Source organism: Dermacentor albipictus, chromosome 6 (genome assembly GCF_038994185.2).
Source record: "Dermacentor albipictus isolate Rhodes 1998 colony chromosome 6, USDA_Dalb.pri_finalv2, whole genome shotgun sequence".
Classification (NCBI taxonomy): Eukaryota; Metazoa; Arthropoda; class Arachnida; order Ixodida; family Ixodidae; genus Dermacentor; species Dermacentor albipictus.
Window position 1 is genome coordinate 59402301 of NC_091826.1, and position 18189 is coordinate 59420489.

At 46.8% G+C, this 18189-nt stretch overlaps 1 protein-coding gene across 3 annotated transcripts in view; it reads left to right on the forward strand.

The window, feature by feature from the left end:
• The first annotated feature begins 7221 nt into the window (after window positions 1-7221).
• Window positions 7222-18189, forward strand: part of LOC139061095 (uncharacterized) — a 28358-nt gene continuing 17390 nt past the window's right edge. For all 3 annotated transcript variants that reach the window (XM_070540620.1, XM_070540618.1, XM_070540622.1), the window contains exons 1-4: window positions 7222-7334; window positions 10510-10592; window positions 16941-16989; window positions 17803-17885. In XM_070540620.1, coding sequence (XP_070396721.1) covers window positions 10539-10592; window positions 16941-16989; window positions 17803-17885 — 186 coding nt within the window. In that variant the 5' untranslated portion in view covers window positions 7222-7334; window positions 10510-10538. The remainder of the gene's footprint in view (window positions 7335-10509; window positions 10593-16940; window positions 16990-17802; window positions 17886-18189) is intronic.

The following is an 18189-nucleotide window of genomic DNA, read 5'->3' on the forward strand; positions in this document are numbered from 1 at the left end:
TAAACACGGCTGAGTGTTCCGTCGGGGTGTGTCATCGAATTTTTCGACTAATTTAGTGCGAGTTATTTTTTTGTAATGCTTCTACGTTATCATGTTGTCTCTAGAAAAAAAAAATATTTGGACGATATTGCTGATAAATCGAGGATGCGACATGCCACCGATGTGGTGCTCGACGATAGACTTAGGAAGCTGCAGCGGCCAACAAGACCAACAGGCACGCGTAGTTGCTTAACTGAGAAAGAGAGAGAGGGAGAGAGAGAGCGAGACAGCGGAACCCGCAAGTGAGCGTCACGTGACTGCCTCGTCGACAGCAACCCTTCTCGCCCCGCAACGTCGCAACGCCGTATCTGCTCCGTCGAAATGAGGTTGTGACGTGGCGTCGCATCCAATGGAAATTTAAGTGCCATTTCGCTAATACAGAGGACGCCTTCTTCGCTCAATGGGACATTTCACGCTTTCGCATCATCGCATCATTTCACGCTTTCGCACCGCCTGGGCAGCTGTCCTTTTCCAAAGGGTCTTTCAAATGCACGAGCTCATGTCTAAGTTTCTGGGAGGGAACATGCGGAGTCTGCACGTCATATGACCGCAGGACGCGTACAAGGGTATCTCTTATGCCGGAGACGTACGGTATCGAAGCCCGTTTTTTGGGGGGTCCAGGCTGGGTGGGTACTGCGCGAGCCAGTTGGCGCACTACGGAGTCAATGAAGTACTAGGGTATCCAAGAGCTGTCAGTTCTCCCCGCACATGTGCATTGTCCACCATGTGGTCTCGCGCTGTTGTGCCCACGTTTTTCGCCCGACGAACAAGAGAGCCGACAAAAGAACCTCTTTTGCGAAGCAGAGTTCACGGATGTGGGGTTGAGGTAGCGACCGGTGGTAGTTTGCTTTATAAACACCTTGAAGAACAGGTTTGGCCCATCGCGTTTCCTTTCCCTGCATTGTGTCCTGACTTGTATTCCTCCCCCTCCCCTCGCTAATTTAATACCGATTTGCGCTGCGGGTAATGAAATAAATAAAGTATACAAGCGCGCAACGCCCATAGAGCTTTCAGAATTAGCACAGTGTAAAACTATTAAGATAACTCAATGCTAGGCACCTTCTGCTACTATGAGGATTAAAAAAATACTACAACCGCAGCAAGCTCTTCAGTTAAGACAAATTAGCTTGGTTAATGCACTTTCGGAGAAAAACGAACCAAAAATGGTTGTCCGTCACTGCCTAGCGAAGTCGTCAGAGCGGTATGCGTGGCCATAGCTTAACATTGTCGCTAACCATGTGTGTAGCATTTGTCCTGCATAATAACTTCGTGAAGCGGTACTGGCTCGACTTCGATGGTATTGCACTGGGCAAACACGGACGTACTTATGTGCTGTATAAATTCTATATCGCGTCCGAAAGCGCTAGTTGCCATATAAAACAGGGTTAAAAACAGCGTGCTCTTAATCCTGTAAGTAGATTGTTGCTATGCGAGGGAAAGAGCGGTAGAGCAATGCATAGATAGAGCTAAGCACAGGGCTGCTTCACTAGGCTCGCTTCTATCATGGCACTCATATGCACCGTCCAGGTGCATTTCTGCCATCGTCGTCGCCGTTGCCGTGATGTTCCATATAATCCAAGAGCGATAACACCGCCGCCACGAGCCACATGTCGTATGTGCGAGTGAAAGCGTACGAGGGTGAGCCGACGATAGCGACTCAATCTCTCGCGCCTAAGGAAGGAAAGCTGGGAGGAAGCGCGCCGTTTTCTGACGGGCGCAAGACACCGGGAGGTTAGATGAAAGGGGGGGGGGGGGGGAGTGCTGGCGGCGTTATCCTCCGGCGGCTGCTGGATATGGCGCACTCACACTCCGCCGCGGAAGCACTATCGCTATCGCTATCGCTATCTTGAAAGCGATATACGATCTACAAAGCCCACCGAGTCCTGATAGCTTCGTGTACGCTGTGCTTTCGCCTTTTAGTTCACCTTGAAGTGAGAGGTCACAGGAAGGCCTGTTCGCTCGCTGCTGTTGCCGGGCATCCTTACTACAGCGGTTCGAAGCAGTTTGCGTGGTCCTCGAGTGAGGTGTGTTCATGTGTGCTCGCACGCGCTTGACACCATGCTTGTTAAAGGGACACAAAAGCGAAACAATAAATCAGTTTTGACTAATGAAGCATTCTTTCAGAGCCCTGCAGGCAGTCATTTCAAAATAGTAGTATGATGAAGGTACAAGTATCAGTATTTGAATTTTGCGCCGAAACCCAAGCGCCGGTACGTCAGCGTGACGTCAGGGATTCCAAAGTATGTTTTCGCATTTGGGCCGCGTTGGCTGAATAAAGGTTCCCGAAACTTGCCATGTTTAATATTTGCTTCCTTTAGAACAGACTGTAGTAAATCTGTACCGCTATATATAATTAGTAGGCCCTAGAAGATGCCATCAAAATCCAAGACGTCACAGCCCCCACGTGCGGGAACATAAAGTAGGCGTCGCGACCCGTATTTCGTTCTTGCGCTTTTTCTGGCTTACCAAACGTCTTATCGTTGTAAGAGTGGTGTTATGGTGCTGTAGAACGGTAATTTACTGATGCAGAAGAAATCATTTTCAGTTTAGTGTCCCTTTAATCTAGTGAGTTAATTTTTACGAGTTTGAACGCCCGATAATACTACCATCCTTACTTAGCATAGTTGCATACTAATTTGCGGAACTGCAATATTTGGGATAGTCATCAACTACATAACGGTAAACTAACATACCGGTCTGCCAAAGGAGGAAGCACTCCAAAGCCTAATCCCTACTGGATGCTCCTAAAGTGAACCACAGTGACTGGACTTTAGCCGTAATGGTAGCAACCTAGATGTTGGTGTACAACAAACTGAAGGGTGAATGATTTCCTCATGCTCGCAAAGCTTTCAATCAATAACTTATCAGTAGCGTAAAACACCAGCGGGATCTTCCGTCAAAGAGAGGAATACTACTCTGAATAGTGAATGGGATAACACAAGCTTTCAGAAAGCAACGCCGCTTAAAGGACCCTACACACAGGCGTCGCACTCGGGCAATTACGGAGATACTAGGTAGGGCCATTGTAGCTGCAGCAGTATTGAGTCCGCGGGCCACAGTTCTAGAGATACAGCAGCCCCCGTTTTCAGAGATGCATCTTAAGCTGAAGCACATGCTTGGCTTAATATAAGTGACGCTGGGAGAGGACTGTTGGAGCTAGGTTGAAGAGGCGCATCGCCAGCGGATAACGGCTTCGTCGTGAAGAAAGCAAATCCAAACGCCTGCAGTTTGCGAAGGATCTGCGAGGGCTGCACACCATGGTCGACTGGCAACGCGTCGTGTTTTCCGATGAAAGCTCGTTCACGACTCAGTGAGACCACAGGCAAGGAGTGTGGCGCATTGGAAACTGTCGGTAAATGGCGTTTCATGTTCAAAAGTTATTATACCGCTTTAAGAAATATGAACTGAAGCCCAACATAATGATTACCCTTATATATTCTTTTTACATGACCTTTACCCGAAGGCCTTGAGTAATATATAAATATAGCCATTTTCAAATACGATAACCGTTATTTCGGAGACATGCCGTCATCGATGGCGGCGACCGAGAAGTGGCGGCTGATAGCGGGCTATTAGTCACTAACAACCCAGAAATTATTAATTAACCTTTCAACGGGCTCATCGTAAATGGTATATTGTAGGGAGCTTCTGTACAAGTGACATCAACTTTTTCATCTGGAAATATGCGGCTACCCGTGAAACTATGGCACGACAAGTTTCTTGCTATTTTAGTGCGGGAAACCGAAACTGCGACGACCGCAAAGCTGCGGCCGTCAAGTTCTGCTTACGTCAGCCAGCAGCGGGCAGCCAGCGCACTGCTTCGTCGAGGAGCCCGGAACCGCGATGCGCTGGCTGCCCCCTGTTTGAAAGAGAAATTATTTATTTGAAATAAGGCCGAGAGATGCGCCTCAGCTGGCACCATCTAGCTTGCAAGTGTGCACTAGGAGCCCTTCGCAAAACATTACATTTTCAACCCACCAATATATGATTTAGTGGACGTCACTGAAGCTGCACGTATTTCTTATAGTTTAAAGGTAAACTCCAGCGGTTTTTTTAACCGTATTAGGATATTTCCATTTTCAAATGGCATTGACAGTCCTGTCACCGGTAGGGCCGGTGGTTCAGTTTGCTTAGAAATTCATAAACGATTTTAGCTAACCAATAAACGAGATACCGAAACCGGAGCGCGTAGCTGCTTCGTTAGAGATAGGGTCCGCGTTGTTGCGCTCAGCCACGCCAAGCACAGCCGCCACCGGAGTATAACCCTGCCCTTTCCCCCCTTTCCCCCATACCCCTGGTTCATTGCCCGCGGTGAAAGACGGCCTTCTTCCTTCCCGCCTTCCTCCCTTGCGCGGGTGAGATCAAGCGACTGACTTCGGCTCACCCTCGCAGGCTTTTACTCGCATTTACAACATACGGCATGCGACCCCGGTGTTATCGCCCTTGTACTTTATACGGTGCCTCACGGCGACGACAACGGCGGAAGTGCGCCTTGAGTGTCCTTATATATTCACTAGCGCAATAAAACTGTCAACAGAGGAAATTATTTGAGAATGCCGACTTTACAAGCCACAGCAGCCGAAGGCGAGGATGACAGCTTGCACAAGCATATGTAGCCTCAACTGATGTTTGTAGAGCTACAAGTGGTCTTGCGCGGTCTGAGTTGGCGGCTGTGTTTGTGTGCCTGTGCTCCCTTTACCGCACTCTGGTTTTCTTACTCGTCACCTCCCTCTCCTCTCTCCCCAGTGTAAGATCCAAGCTTTAGTTTTTCCTTCTGGTTAATCCCCGGGCCTTTCCGGTTTCTTGACTCTCTGTCTTTTGAGTTACCTGTTGTGGATTAACCAGATTATTCGAGCAAGCAGCCGGCAATCGAGAATGAAGTAGTTGTAGTCACTGTGGGAGTATGCTGCTGTTGCAGCCAATAAGTTCATAGCGGAAGGAAAGGATGGTCTGCTGTCCTTTATTTTTTTGCTTTCTGCATTCTAGGTTTCATTTGTGACGTATTAGCTTTTCATTATACTTTTATACACATATATTCATTCTCTCCAATATCATTTTTTGACCAACCAAACTTTCAGGCTTCTCAAGAGGATACCAATAAAAAACGCGGGGATGAAGGAGGTGAACCTACTTAGGCGAACCTACGTCCGCTCTTTCATCATTAGTTGAATCACCTACGCTATCCCGCACCTAAATATAACTAAAGCAGTGAGAGACAAGGTAGACACCCTCAAGTTGCTACAAAGGTACAAAAAACCAAGCATTGTATTGGCCGAAGTGAGGTAACAGAAAAAGATAGAATGCGCCATCAAACTTAAGCACTTTGCTCGATATTTTCGGAGAATATCGCTCGCTTCTAGAAATCTCTGAAGCGCCATCTATCGTAATCATGCTGTCGCTATTCAATCGTAACTATACTACGGTTGTCATACCGTGGCTGTTATCGCGTCGTCGCTAGACAGCCCGTATCATTCTTGCTCAGTCATAGCGCTGTCGTCATGCTGGCGGGGTGGTGCCGTCGTCGTCACTGGAGCTTCGTCATACGACTCTCGTCATTCCTTCGTCATCTTGTCGTTGACGTCATACACTCCTCTTCATCCCATTGTCATCACCTGCCATCGTCGTCATTGTGTTGCCGCCATACAGTAGTCGTCATTTTGATGACGTCGTCGGGTGACATCGGCGTCGTTCTGTCGTCCTATTCTACCTTAGCCACGGGATTCCCATAGTGACGTCGTGGGCTCGCTATCGTTTTCACACAACAGTCGTCGTGCGGTAGTCGTCACGCTGTCGCTTTGCAATCCTCGTCACTTCAGCAAGGCTAGGCCATTGTCGTCGTGCGGTCGTCGTCACGCTACGTTCGCTGGTCGATCGACGGCAATCCTTCTTCGTCATTCGGCGCCAGACAGTCGTTATCACGCATTCGTATTCATGTCATCGTCGCCATGCCTTCGCGGTAATGTCATGTCACCAATCCAGCTTCGTCATCCCGTTTTCGACGTACTGAAGTCGCAACGCCATCGACGTCATGCCCTCGCGGTCATCACGTTGCCCTCGTGTCGTCGTTGTACTTTCTGTGTCTTTCCATCGACGTCATTGCTTCTTTGTCATTCCATCGTCATAAAATCGTAGTCGCACCGCCGTGCCGATACGAGACCTTGGCAAGCAAGTGTGATAGCAAAGTGAGAGGATACCGTAATAACAGAACTACAGATGGTAAATAAACGTGAATTCAGAAATACTCCACAGAATGGCAGGAAACAAGAGGGCAGGCCTTGGTAGCTCGAGGATTAAACGTCGGCGCAATGGCATAGCCTAGCGACGACCTTGCACCGAATTCTCCGGACTTCCTCCTACAGCAAAGGCAGGAGTGGAGATGACTTGGACATCCTCACTCAGATTTAAACAGCAAAAAGGAGCGCGACTGGCATCGTTTTCAGATGAATACATACTCTAACCTGCACCGCCTACGCAGAATACACCCCACGAGGTTCAGTGACGAGTGCTCGTGGTGCACAGACACGCCCACACTAAAACACATCGCATGGTAGGGTCCCTGGAGGCCTCCTGACACAGACAGCCCCATATTACTCCGATATCCGCTAATGAGGAATAGGCAGTGAGATACATTGCTCGGTTTGACCTAGTTGATCAGTACGAGGCTCGTGAGAGCCAATTAGCTCTTCTGGACCAGGCCCAGCGAGCCGCTTGTGCCAGTGGGGCCCCAAGGATTGCGCCTTATTTTATTTATATTCAATAAAGTTTTTACTCACTCACTCGCAACATTGTTCGAATGCTAACGGCATTGCCATCGACAGACATGGCGAGATGAGCTTAGCCGCAATTTCTTTTAACTATGAGCTGCACAAACAAAGTTTCCTTTTAATGAACAACTATGTTCCATGCGTATTGTCCTAATGCGGCCATGTTTACAAGATGCCTCAAACGCAGGAATAGGCCGAGCCTGTATATCTTGCCGTCATGACGCACCCACATTCTTGGTACCGAAACGAAACCCGGTTCAAACGAATAAGTTTTATAACAAAATTTTTCGGCACTATGATGATTGTCAGAATTTCTTGTGGGATTTAGCAGGATAGCTTTGACTATGATTTAGCGCAAAAATTAACAAATATAATTTATGATGGAAACATTAGATAAGAAATACTTTCACTGTAGGTGGCAGCGTTGTGGCGAGCTCACGTGAAGCTCGTGCGGACGAAGACAACGACCGAAGGCGGTTCAAGTGCGGTGCACCAGTCAGGAAGGTTCTACTACTACTTCTGCCATTACCGGTGAGTAGACATGCGGTTATTTCCTCCTCTGATTATGTTACGCGAGTCTCGTCCAGGGCGAGCGATTACAGTCAGGATTTCATTGAACGTGAAAGAAGGAGTCCGCTCTAAGCCGTTTAAAAATCTACATACCTCCCATGGTGGCGTGCGCAAAAGGCGATTGAACATCGGCAATGGTATCTTTCTGCTCTGTATCTTGAAACGCTGATAATTTCGATGCGATATTCGAATGCAGAGGGTTAAAAATCACGACGTACGGCCCTTCACTCATTTTTTCTGGAAAAGCTTTCAGCTTCCCTTTAATGGGAAGGCGTAATCTTATGTGCGCTGATACTTCTGGCTGATGTTAGGGACATTGTAGGGTAAGAGCTTCACGGAGCAAGAGAGGCTAGCAGAGATCATCAGTGCTGAAGCGTTGGCGCCAGCCAGAGATGCTCCTTTCTTAGGTGATCCACTTGCTAGGGTACACGCAAAGAAATTATTTGAGCTTCTGTCAGCACACAGCCACTATCAATTGGCGAGCATCTTTCTCATCTTTCTCCAACTCTAGTCGTATATCGTGCACGGCGCTTAGCCCTGTAGTGGTGGCGCTAGCGACCAACCAACATAATTAATAACACCTTGCTTCAACAAAGCGACCTGTCTTTGGGAAGGACTCGCTTTTATAGATACCTTTATACAGCTTAACGCCCCCCCTCCCTCCTTTCGCCACAGCTCCCACAACTATCAATGGAAAAGAGAGAAGTAGTTCATATATTAGGTAGTGATATGTTAAAAAAGAGCGGGCACTCTATGTGACCGACAAAGCAGCAGAAGTAAAAGCTTTGCGAGCTGCTAACAATTCATACTTTGAGTTACGCAATAACCGCACGCACGAGAAGGAAATGTGTCTTCCATGGGTGCGATCGGAGATGGTTGTTCGGTGCGTTCGTTGGGTTACCGGCGCGCGCGATTGGCCTACTCCGCGCCGGCGTCGCCAGCCGCGGGGCGCTATCCCGTTTTTGGTGACGTCAAAATGACGACACGCTCCTGTCAATCATCCGCCCATCGAGCATTTCGTCCGAACGCGACGGGAGTTGAGAAGTTTGGAGCGATCATACGGCTTCGCATGGCGCGTCTGGTGGATTGGATTGGATCCAACAGGCGGCCTTTCCGGCTGCGGAATGGCACGTTTGAATCCAATCCATAGTTTAATTCTAGAAAATGGCGCTTCCGTTGGAAACTTAGGTTGTTGCGCTGGCGTTTCTAGAGGAAGGAGGAGAGCGGGTGGCGGTGCGAAACGCGTTTGAAGAAATGGCAGAAAGTGAATTCCGGCGTCGTTTTTGTTTCTCGATACAAGTAATTCGTTGGTTGTACAGAGAAATTGACAACATCATCGGTGCCAGCGAGCCACTGGGATGTTGTCACTGCCTCTTGAAAAGTGCGCCACTCTTCCCGTCGTTTTTTTTTCTTTTTCCTTCTCGCTGTGCGCGACACCACCTAGGGACGACACAAAGAACCTAATAGCTATAAATTGCAGTAGCCACACGTACTACTATTTGAAAACGTGTTTTGGCTTGAGAAGAAAAAATACATTTTTTTTAGTTAAACATTTCATTCAATTGGAAGACGAGAAAAAAATACATTTTTTTTCAGTTAAACATTTCATTCAATTGGAAGACGAGAAACATTTGGCTTTGTAGTATACTGTTTGCAAGCAAACGACAAACGACGGAGGTAAACTTCCGGGGAGGTCACCGCATCCTGATTGGCTGCTCTCTCCGCCCCGCTGTCACAAATTTTGCATACTGCAACTTTGTGACGTTGCAGCAACTGAACAGAACGCGTATCGAACAAAATGTCTCCGATCGCGCCCCATGCCTTTCCTTCTCGTCCATGTGTTTATTGCACAAGCCACAAGATGTGACCGAGAATCTGGTACGCGCTCTTGGGTGTCTGTGTTCATTCAACTTGACACGGTCAATTACTGCTGCTTAAACATCCTCCTGGATTATGATGACTGCTGAATAGCTTTTCTGAATAGTATTTGACGAATTTGCGCATATTCTAATCTGTCACAAAGATACGGGTGTGACAGTCACAGTGTTTGTTTTGTACGGCATTACGAAATGAAACAGCAGAATACCTAATTAATCTTACCATAATAATTGTACACGTTCACACGCATAGGGTCCTTTCTAAAAGCAAGGCTTTCTATGAATTCCCCTCAGGTCTTACGCCTTCAAGCGCATCAAGGTATTGATTAAAGGATGGCTTTCTGTGAATTCCTCCACGTGGTTTGGGGCGTTTGCTTGGTTAGTTACTCGCTAGAGGAGGGCGCCGTTACTGGACAGTGTAACAGCGAGGTAGGCTGATCTAACGCTTGGTAAAATAAACAGCAGGCCGGTCCCGCAGCTGGTGTAAAAAAACTAGGTCAATCCTTCAGTTAATCTAATCCGTGGTCGCACGGTTAACGTGGGTCACTTAGTGGGATCTCAGCATCTAGGCGTTTCGACATATACTCAGGCAATTGCTGTGCTGCAGAACACTGTGCAGAAGAGGAACTGTAACGTGCTAGTTCTCGAGAAGCCAAATGACACAAAAATCTGTAACAGGAGAAATTGTGAACTGGTCCTCAGTGCTTTTCCGAACGAAAAGGAACATTTGCACGCAACATTTCTCCCTGGACAAGTAGTAAAGGCAAGGCGCAGAAGACCAGGATTCAAGAAGAACACAAACGAAAGGACCGGTGCCACTTGGACTTGAATATTTTGCATACGCGCCTGACGTCCCCAGAAGATGGTTCCAAGATGCCGAAGATAGGCTGTACTTCCAAAGGCACCAGTTCAGTCCATCTTCGGCGTCTTGGAACCATCTTCTGGGCACGCTAGGCGCGTATGCCAAATACTCAAGCCCGAGTGGGCCGGTCCTGTCGTTTGTGTTCTTCTTGAGTCCTGGTCTTTTGTGCCTTGCCTTTACTAATTCAAGCATGAACCAACTAGCCCAAGCAAGCGTTTTACTCCCTGGATAGTATTTAAGTATTTATATAGTGCTTCAACAAAGCTTCGACCCAAAGGTGAATGGATGAGTGGCATTGTAGCTGCGATATATATATATATATTTTCTTACTGCTGTTGCAGTGAGTGAGGCGAGAACAGAGGGAGTCGTTGGAGTTTTCTTTCTTTCTTTATTTCAGGGATCAAGCTTCAGAGTACTGGTGAAAAAATGTGCCTGTGCGAAACTGCGTTCACCGTGACCTTGCTGGCCGCCTTTTGCGTCGTAAGTCGCATTCAACTCCTGCTGTAAGCGTGCGTAACCTCTTGTTAAGAAGGACTGCGGACTAGAGCGCAATGAAAGACCACCATGGTGACAACGCATTTGCACTTGGAACAGCTTGAAGAAACACGCAAAGACGAAACATAAGTGCAAATGACTGGTTCAAAACTAATGGAAGTTCGGACCCAGTAATGAAAGTCACGAATCATACCTTAGGAATTCTGTATACGTCTCGTAAACTGTGCGCGTTTATATACGAGTGGCCTTCCTGCTCGGCTCAGGTGACGTCTTCGGGCCTCAGTAACGTCAAATGTTGGGCCAGTTGGTCCTGCATGATGCAATGTATAAAAGCGCGACTTCTTAAACGAGGAGGATAAAGAGTACCAGTTTAACGGCAACGCTTTTCATTGTCTGTGTTCCTTGTTTTCTTTTGTACTCGTTGAAGAGGTGGCGCCGTTATACCTTGAATATTCGGGGCTTACACCCAATAAAATATTCAGCGTTTCTCTTTTAATCTATTATTCAGGGATTTCAAACGGGTTGACTGTGGATGGTATGTACACAACAAACAAAAAGGACAGTATGACAACAAGGGTAGATGCTGTCCATGAATTGTGCATAAAAATCGCACGTAAATATTCTATAAACCTTTCCTGAGCTACCTGTTTAGGTTTATGTGACAATAGGCGGCGTCGATTTCCCTGCTACTATCGTCGAAGCAGCACTGAATCTCGCCACATTACTCGCAGAAGGAAGTGAATGCCTCTAACCTTTTGCAGTTAAGCACAAGATCGCGGCTTCTATCTGAAGCGGGCAGGGAAGCACTCTATTGCGGACGGAACGAGAAGTGCAGCGTATCTAAAATCTTCTGACGGGGAAGCATTCACAAGAAGTTCACGGCCTTCAGAGTTACATATCCAGTACGCGTATCGATTTCGTAAATAGGTGGAATTCCACCTGGTGCTAGTCGCGAGAGAAAGCAAAGATCGGGAGGCGCAGTGGGAACCAGCCAGGCGAATATCAACGTCCTGTTTATGTGCGGCCAGTGCTGAGGCTCGATCGATTATCAGCTAGAGCCTGCTCACAGAGCGAAAGAAGGACGAGGGGTCATTGGAACTAGCTAGGTGCATAGGTCCGTTAGATTGCTTTGGCTTGAATTTGTTTCTGAGCAGTGCATTTGAAAGCGCAAGAAGACAAAGCGTCGGCAGCTAAAGAAAGAGACGGATGAAGAACAGGCATAGCCACTTTGTGCGTGTACAGAAGAGCATACTGTAAGGTTAGTTGGAAGGAAACGGCGCGGGAATGCGTCGGGGTCAGGTTGTATGGGCTCACATTTATCGTACAACGAGGTGCATACGAAGAGAGCCAGTCTGTCACATTGTCTACCCCGGTCCAGCCGAAAGTGGCAGGATTTTTCTGACCGGGCACAGCGGCGTAAATGACAGGGGCTGCAGCCGTGGGCCGAGATTGATCGCTTGCGCCGGCGGTCATGCAGTTTCAAGATCTGGTGGAAAGCGTCTGAGTTGTAAGCTCCAAGAACGGGCAGGGGTTATCCCAGGTTTTAGAACAAATATAACGAGGTTTATCATCAAGACCGTTAACACTGTTAGAGGCACTGCAATGTTAGCCAGAAACACAGGCTATGTCGTAGTCGCAGTACGAGTCTTCTTTCTCAACGTGCCAAGGACAACACAGCTTGTGGCACATTTGCTTAATTGCAGTTGGAATAGGTACCATTACTCGTAGGTGAGGAAAACAGCCGATTCGCTTTGGGTTTTTCGTGTTGTATATGAAGAAGCAGCCCATAGGCAAAAGTGCAGGAAGTTGGGTGAGTAGGTGTGAGAAATCCCACCCTCATTAGGTAGCGTTACAACACAAGGACGTGAAAAAAAGGAAACTAGCGGCACATGCGATTTTGCATGTAGGAGATGCGACAGACGCCATCACAATGATGAAATATTGAGAATATGGCATGCGGCGCGTTCGGAAGCACTGGGAGAGGCAGAGAATTGGCGTCTAGGAACCCAGAAGGCGAAAGAACGGGCGCTGAGTCTTTCTTGTTTCAAAATGGGAATACCCTTCTACGTTCTACCGGCGGAGTGCGGAATGCGGCCATAACATTCTAGAAGAGAAAATGCAAGCACATCACGAGACTCAAGAGATCGGGCTAATAGCGTCCATCCTGCGCCAGAAAATCGTGGGAACTGTTCAGATACGACTCCGTACTTGCCTCCATTGGAGCCAAGACGTGCCGCCACCTTTAGAGTCGGTAGCTGTCATTGAAATACTTCCCCTTCCTCGGAGCATGGACTCAAGCGGAATCACTGAAGAAGCAAGGCCAGAGCCAGACAGCTATCCACCCCAGCCTATGACCTGTCTTACGTGGACGCCGCTGACACACTGGAGACTACAAAAACGGCAGTTGTCAAGCCTCTATCAACATCGAAAAAGCATTGGATCGTGGTGATATCAGCAACGAAAGCCGAAACTTGGGCTATATCAGATGCTGTTTGTCTATATGAACACCCTGTCGACATCAGCGTCAGGATCGATGGTTAGAGCGAGCTTCGGGCCTTCGCGCTTAACGAAGTATCTGACCATGCATTGTCCCATCTGCAAGACCAGCTACTACCGGAATGGCTCGCTGGCCAACAGGGCCTGTAGGCAAATGAATAGGCCTTTCATCGCGGCCCCTTTACACCGGACAATACGATCACATGGCCAGCAACCTATTCTCTAAGAGCAATTAGCGGCGAGCACCGCAACCAACATAGCGCTCGGCTCACAGAGGCCTGTGAATGCCCGCAGACTTTTTCCTCCATCGCCAGTTTCGTTCACACTCGCACATGGCACTCTTATTGGACAGGGACAGACGTAGACATTGGTAAATGAGGATATAATTTGCCGAACCGAACACAGAGCATGTCATCCTACACTCCAAGTCTGTCGGCAGCCTACGAGCATCATCCAAACGTACTAGGATAGCCCACGAGCAAGCACTTTCGGTCCCTTTGCCTATATTCTCGCCCCTCATCACATTCCTTCTTCCTCGCCCTCCCGCTGAATGGTTGAGCCACTACTTACCTGGGTGTATCCCCGCACCTTTGGCGCACATTCACCGCGTTGAAGGCTAACCACGGTATTCCTCCGCGACACAAGAGGGCCTATGTAACATCCGAAGAAAAAAAAAGAAGACGGCCCTTGCCGGAGTCTCTCAACAAAACTTTCTTCTTTCTGTCACGTAGTGCATGTACAGCACATGAATGAGGCATTGCATGGACTTCACATGATACTGGAAAGATGTAGAAACGACAACACATGGCACCGTGTGTTATCTTTTCTCCCTGTAGTTCAGTTGATATCGAGGTCGCCAGTATGAAAGACAAACTTGCCCCGACCAATGCCTTGGTGAACTTCACAAGATGTATATGTGTGGAGCAGGGCGTTGCTTGTATCCCACTTGGCATGTGGCATGGATTAAAATCGGTGCTCACTCAGTATGGCTCTTAGGATTGAGCCGTGACTGATTCATACAACTTAGATGATTATGAGGACAAAACGCAGAGTAAAACAGAAACGCGGGGCATAGAAAGACATGAAGGACGACGCCGTATCGTGTTTCTCACACTTTTGTCTACTGTGCTGCCTGAGGGGACCCCAAAATTTCGGGCATTGAAGCTTGGATTACAGTTTTCAAATCCATCTAATACCATCTACGTCGCTGTTGTCTTTCGTACGTCTCTGCTAGAAATCCCAAGTATTGTAAATCTCTCAAGTAATATGTTTTATAAAACACCGGATATATTAAAGCACCGCTGAGCACTACTGAGGCCTATATATAGCAGGCGTAACCGCATCAGATGAACGCACACGCACGCACTAGCACTATGCTCCCAAATACATACTGCGAAAACACCAATACGTATATATCAGCTTTTGTCCTAGAAAAAAATAGCCACTGTCTCAAAAGGCGAGGGATGTGATGCAAAAACATTCTGGTCCAGGTGGCCATATGATGCTCTGTCCTAACTCAGCACCTCATCTTCCTTTCCGCTACACTGTCCCGTAATTGTGCTGTTTTGTTTCTGACCGATGTGACAGCCATAATCACCTGCAATTAGTCAGTAGGAAAGAAGCTTTCGAAATACTTGCTGCATTCGATCTCCTTCCTTCCGCAAAGAAAAATAAAACTTCCCTCGCCTCTCAGAGACGAAGAGAAAGCGCTGCATTGGCTCAGCGGCGCATAAGCTTGCCGTAGACACGCATGCAGAGCAAGGAAAAGTTGTAGCAAATACCGCAAAGCAAGAGACATCGTTGCGCAGATGGCCACAAGAACGCATAGAACCACCGCAGCACTGACTCCAGCCGGTCAATAGACTCCGAAAGATGGCTTCGTTGCGTTGTGAGTGCTAAGCACCGAGTTGGCAAAGATCAAAACAGGATCAAAACTGGTTTTAATGCACAAAATGTTTTGTACGGACTCGCGGCACTACCTATAAAAAATGTGGACACTAGAAATAAGGAAACATCTATAGGACTACCAAGAACTAGTAGTCGTAGTGTATACCAATGCCGCAATTAGAAGAAAACCACGTCTAAAGCAATTGCCTATGTCAGGGACAAAGTGCTCCTTGAGTACTTTTGTAATCGCCATTTTTTTTTAATATAAAGAAACGCTAAAAGAGTGTGAATGGTAGGTTCACTTCAGATTCTACATTATCAAGGGCCATATGATTTACTTCTCACACACTACTTTGAAAAAAGTTGAAGTTCCAAGGAATCCTGGGTATATTCTTGTGAAACCGTTAAAGAATTGTAGCAAGATTTAATACAAAATGCACAAACAAAGGAAGACTGAACATGGGGCGCCTTTCTGCCGAACCGCTACACCACCTGGATCTGTGGAAAATTTCCTAAAATAGCACTGATACAGCATGGTGGATGCCGTCTAATGAAATCATTGGAAAGTGGCGCTGGCGTCTATCAGCAGCGTTATCCATATCTTGCCCGGCAGAGAGAAAGTACGACGTTGCCAGGGACAATATCTGATTGAAAACTGAGAATGGGATACAGAAGATGCTTAAGCATGCTCGGATAGAGCACTTCTGAGCGACCACGACATGCCTGGGGCGCATTCAGAGGCGTGTATTGAGGTCCGTTTGCTGAGCAGGCAACGGGTATCTCTGTGGCACTTGTCCCGACTACAGAGAGACCGCGACACTTAAGCTCAACACCATCTAGTTTGGGAATTGAAAACCCGGGATATGGCACGCAACCCAAACATTCTGCAGGAAATGATCGCCGACTGCAAGGAGGAATTTCGTTGAATGTTTTGTATATAGAACCATCGCGGGTACCATAACTCTCTCTTTGCTTTCGCCAGGGAATTTTTCATTTCATGCCTTTGTAGACACTGCTCTATGATGCAGCCTCTCTAGTCGAAGAGGCTGCATCACTTCGAATCATCACTGCATCACCCCGACTCCCTAATCCACTTCAAACGGTAGGCTAATAGTAAAATCCTTTTTTTTAAACTAAATGCCTGGTCATAGTGATTATTGATGTGTTTCTAACTGCATCCTTCTGACACCTCCCGCCTATTATATTCTTCCAGCGTGGCTACACTGCTTTTCGAAATAATTTTTATTGATTACGTAATATGTCAACAGCGAACGTGAACTCAGGGGCCTGCAAAAGTTCATGAAAGTGGATTTTCAGTTTGAGCGAGTTGGTTTGTCATGCACATGGAAATTAGCGGCGAAAGTTGGACGCAGATTGACCACACAGGCTTCGGGTGCACTAGGGCAGGCAGCCACCTTGTTGCATGCGTTCTTTGTCCGCATGTATTTTACGCTGTTGAATTTCTTATGTACGGAAACACTTTAGTTGTATGATTGCCAGCGGGCTTGAAAAAAAAAATACTCGATTGACATAGGCTGTTGTGTCGTCACAGAAGACGAAGGTCAACAATGCAGTGTGTTATGCATACCTCGAAATGACATCAAACTCCAAGCGTATGCACAAACATGGCAACCCACAACGTGATATTGTCCTTTGTTTCTTTCGTACACTGCAAAGAGAACTTGTTTTAGTGATATAGATTATGAAGGGTTGATCTGTTTTTCTACACAAGTACAAGTTTTTTTTCAGGCGCCTAACCGAAATAGTAAAAAAAAATGTTGTCGCAATCCTACCATACCATTCACTACCAAGAATGCAGTTGCAAAATAATAAAGCCCATTAACGAGCATCGAGTTTCAAAGGAATATTGTAGAATTCCATAGGGTTATTTTCTGTGTGCGTCTCTCAGTCTAGCTGCTAAAATTAGGAATGCTTACTTTCTTTTTGCAGCTAGTCCATGGTTTGAATCTTCTAGTTGAAGTGGAGACGAACGGATTAGGTAAGTCATGGAGTGTTAATAATATATATATATATATACAAACCCTATCAATAGCGTTCGGGTTTCTGTATATATTTTAGACGCGACAGCAGGCCAAACTGTAGCCGACTTAGCTAGCGTGTGCATCTCAAAGGAGCAAAGGAGCATATCAAGGAGCAAAGGAGCAAAATAAAGTCAGGAGGTTACATAAGCTTTAAGTACTACACCTAGAACACCAACAGGCAATGAGATTCGCTGTCGGCGCAAAAGAATCCAGAGCAGAAGGAATCTCGGAGGTCTGTTGAATAAAACGAAACTTTAAAAATTCGACTCACGCAGCTACCTTTGGCTCCATGTCAGTCGAAGACCGCTATTCGTCCTGTACATTTCAATGTGTACTCCCATCCCTAAATGTGGAGAAATTCCACGTGCTTGACGTCATCGTATCCACAGTTGTAAACGGATTTTTAGGGTGATTGGTGTACATTGACGTGACTATTTGTGGTTTAAAGGATGTAAAACGACACAATGCTGGGAACGTTATATTTCGCAACCATTTAGCCTTGGCTTAAAAATTTTCGCAGATTCGGTGCTTTTTACTACAAGCCCTAAATCACAGGAGCATTCCAAATAGCTGCATAACGGTAAACACGTGAGCAGCCATTACTCCGATTCAATGTTGTTGCTCATATCAGCGACTCAGTTTTGTTTTTGTTGTATTGATCAGCATCATTATTTTCAGCGGACTGCTGCCATTCGCGTAGCATTCTCACTGCCTAAGAAACGAACAGAGGCACTGGTACTCTTGCGCGTACTTTTATTTTTTCCTTGCAGACAACGCTGGGACGATCACAGTTGCAATTTTGGCAGCCGTGTCTGCGATTATTGCCTTGATCCTGCTCGTGGGCGCCATGACTGTAAGAACTTTTTCCGCACTTTTGTGTGATTTCGAAAGTGCACGTATTACGTTTCTCTGTCGCTGCGCCCAGGGAGTCTATTCAAATGAGGAGACGCTGGACAAAGATAAAGTAGAGCTGAATTATTAAATATTTTTGGAAAGAACAACATAATTGCTACCCTAGCCGTGTAAAGAGTCTTCCTGGCACTGTTATGCCATAAATATAGACGGCGTTTGGTGCAGCAAATTTTTTTTTCTCCGTTGAGATAGAACACATTGTTAGACCAAAAGTTATGAGCGCAAAATTTAATGAGTTCGAAGAA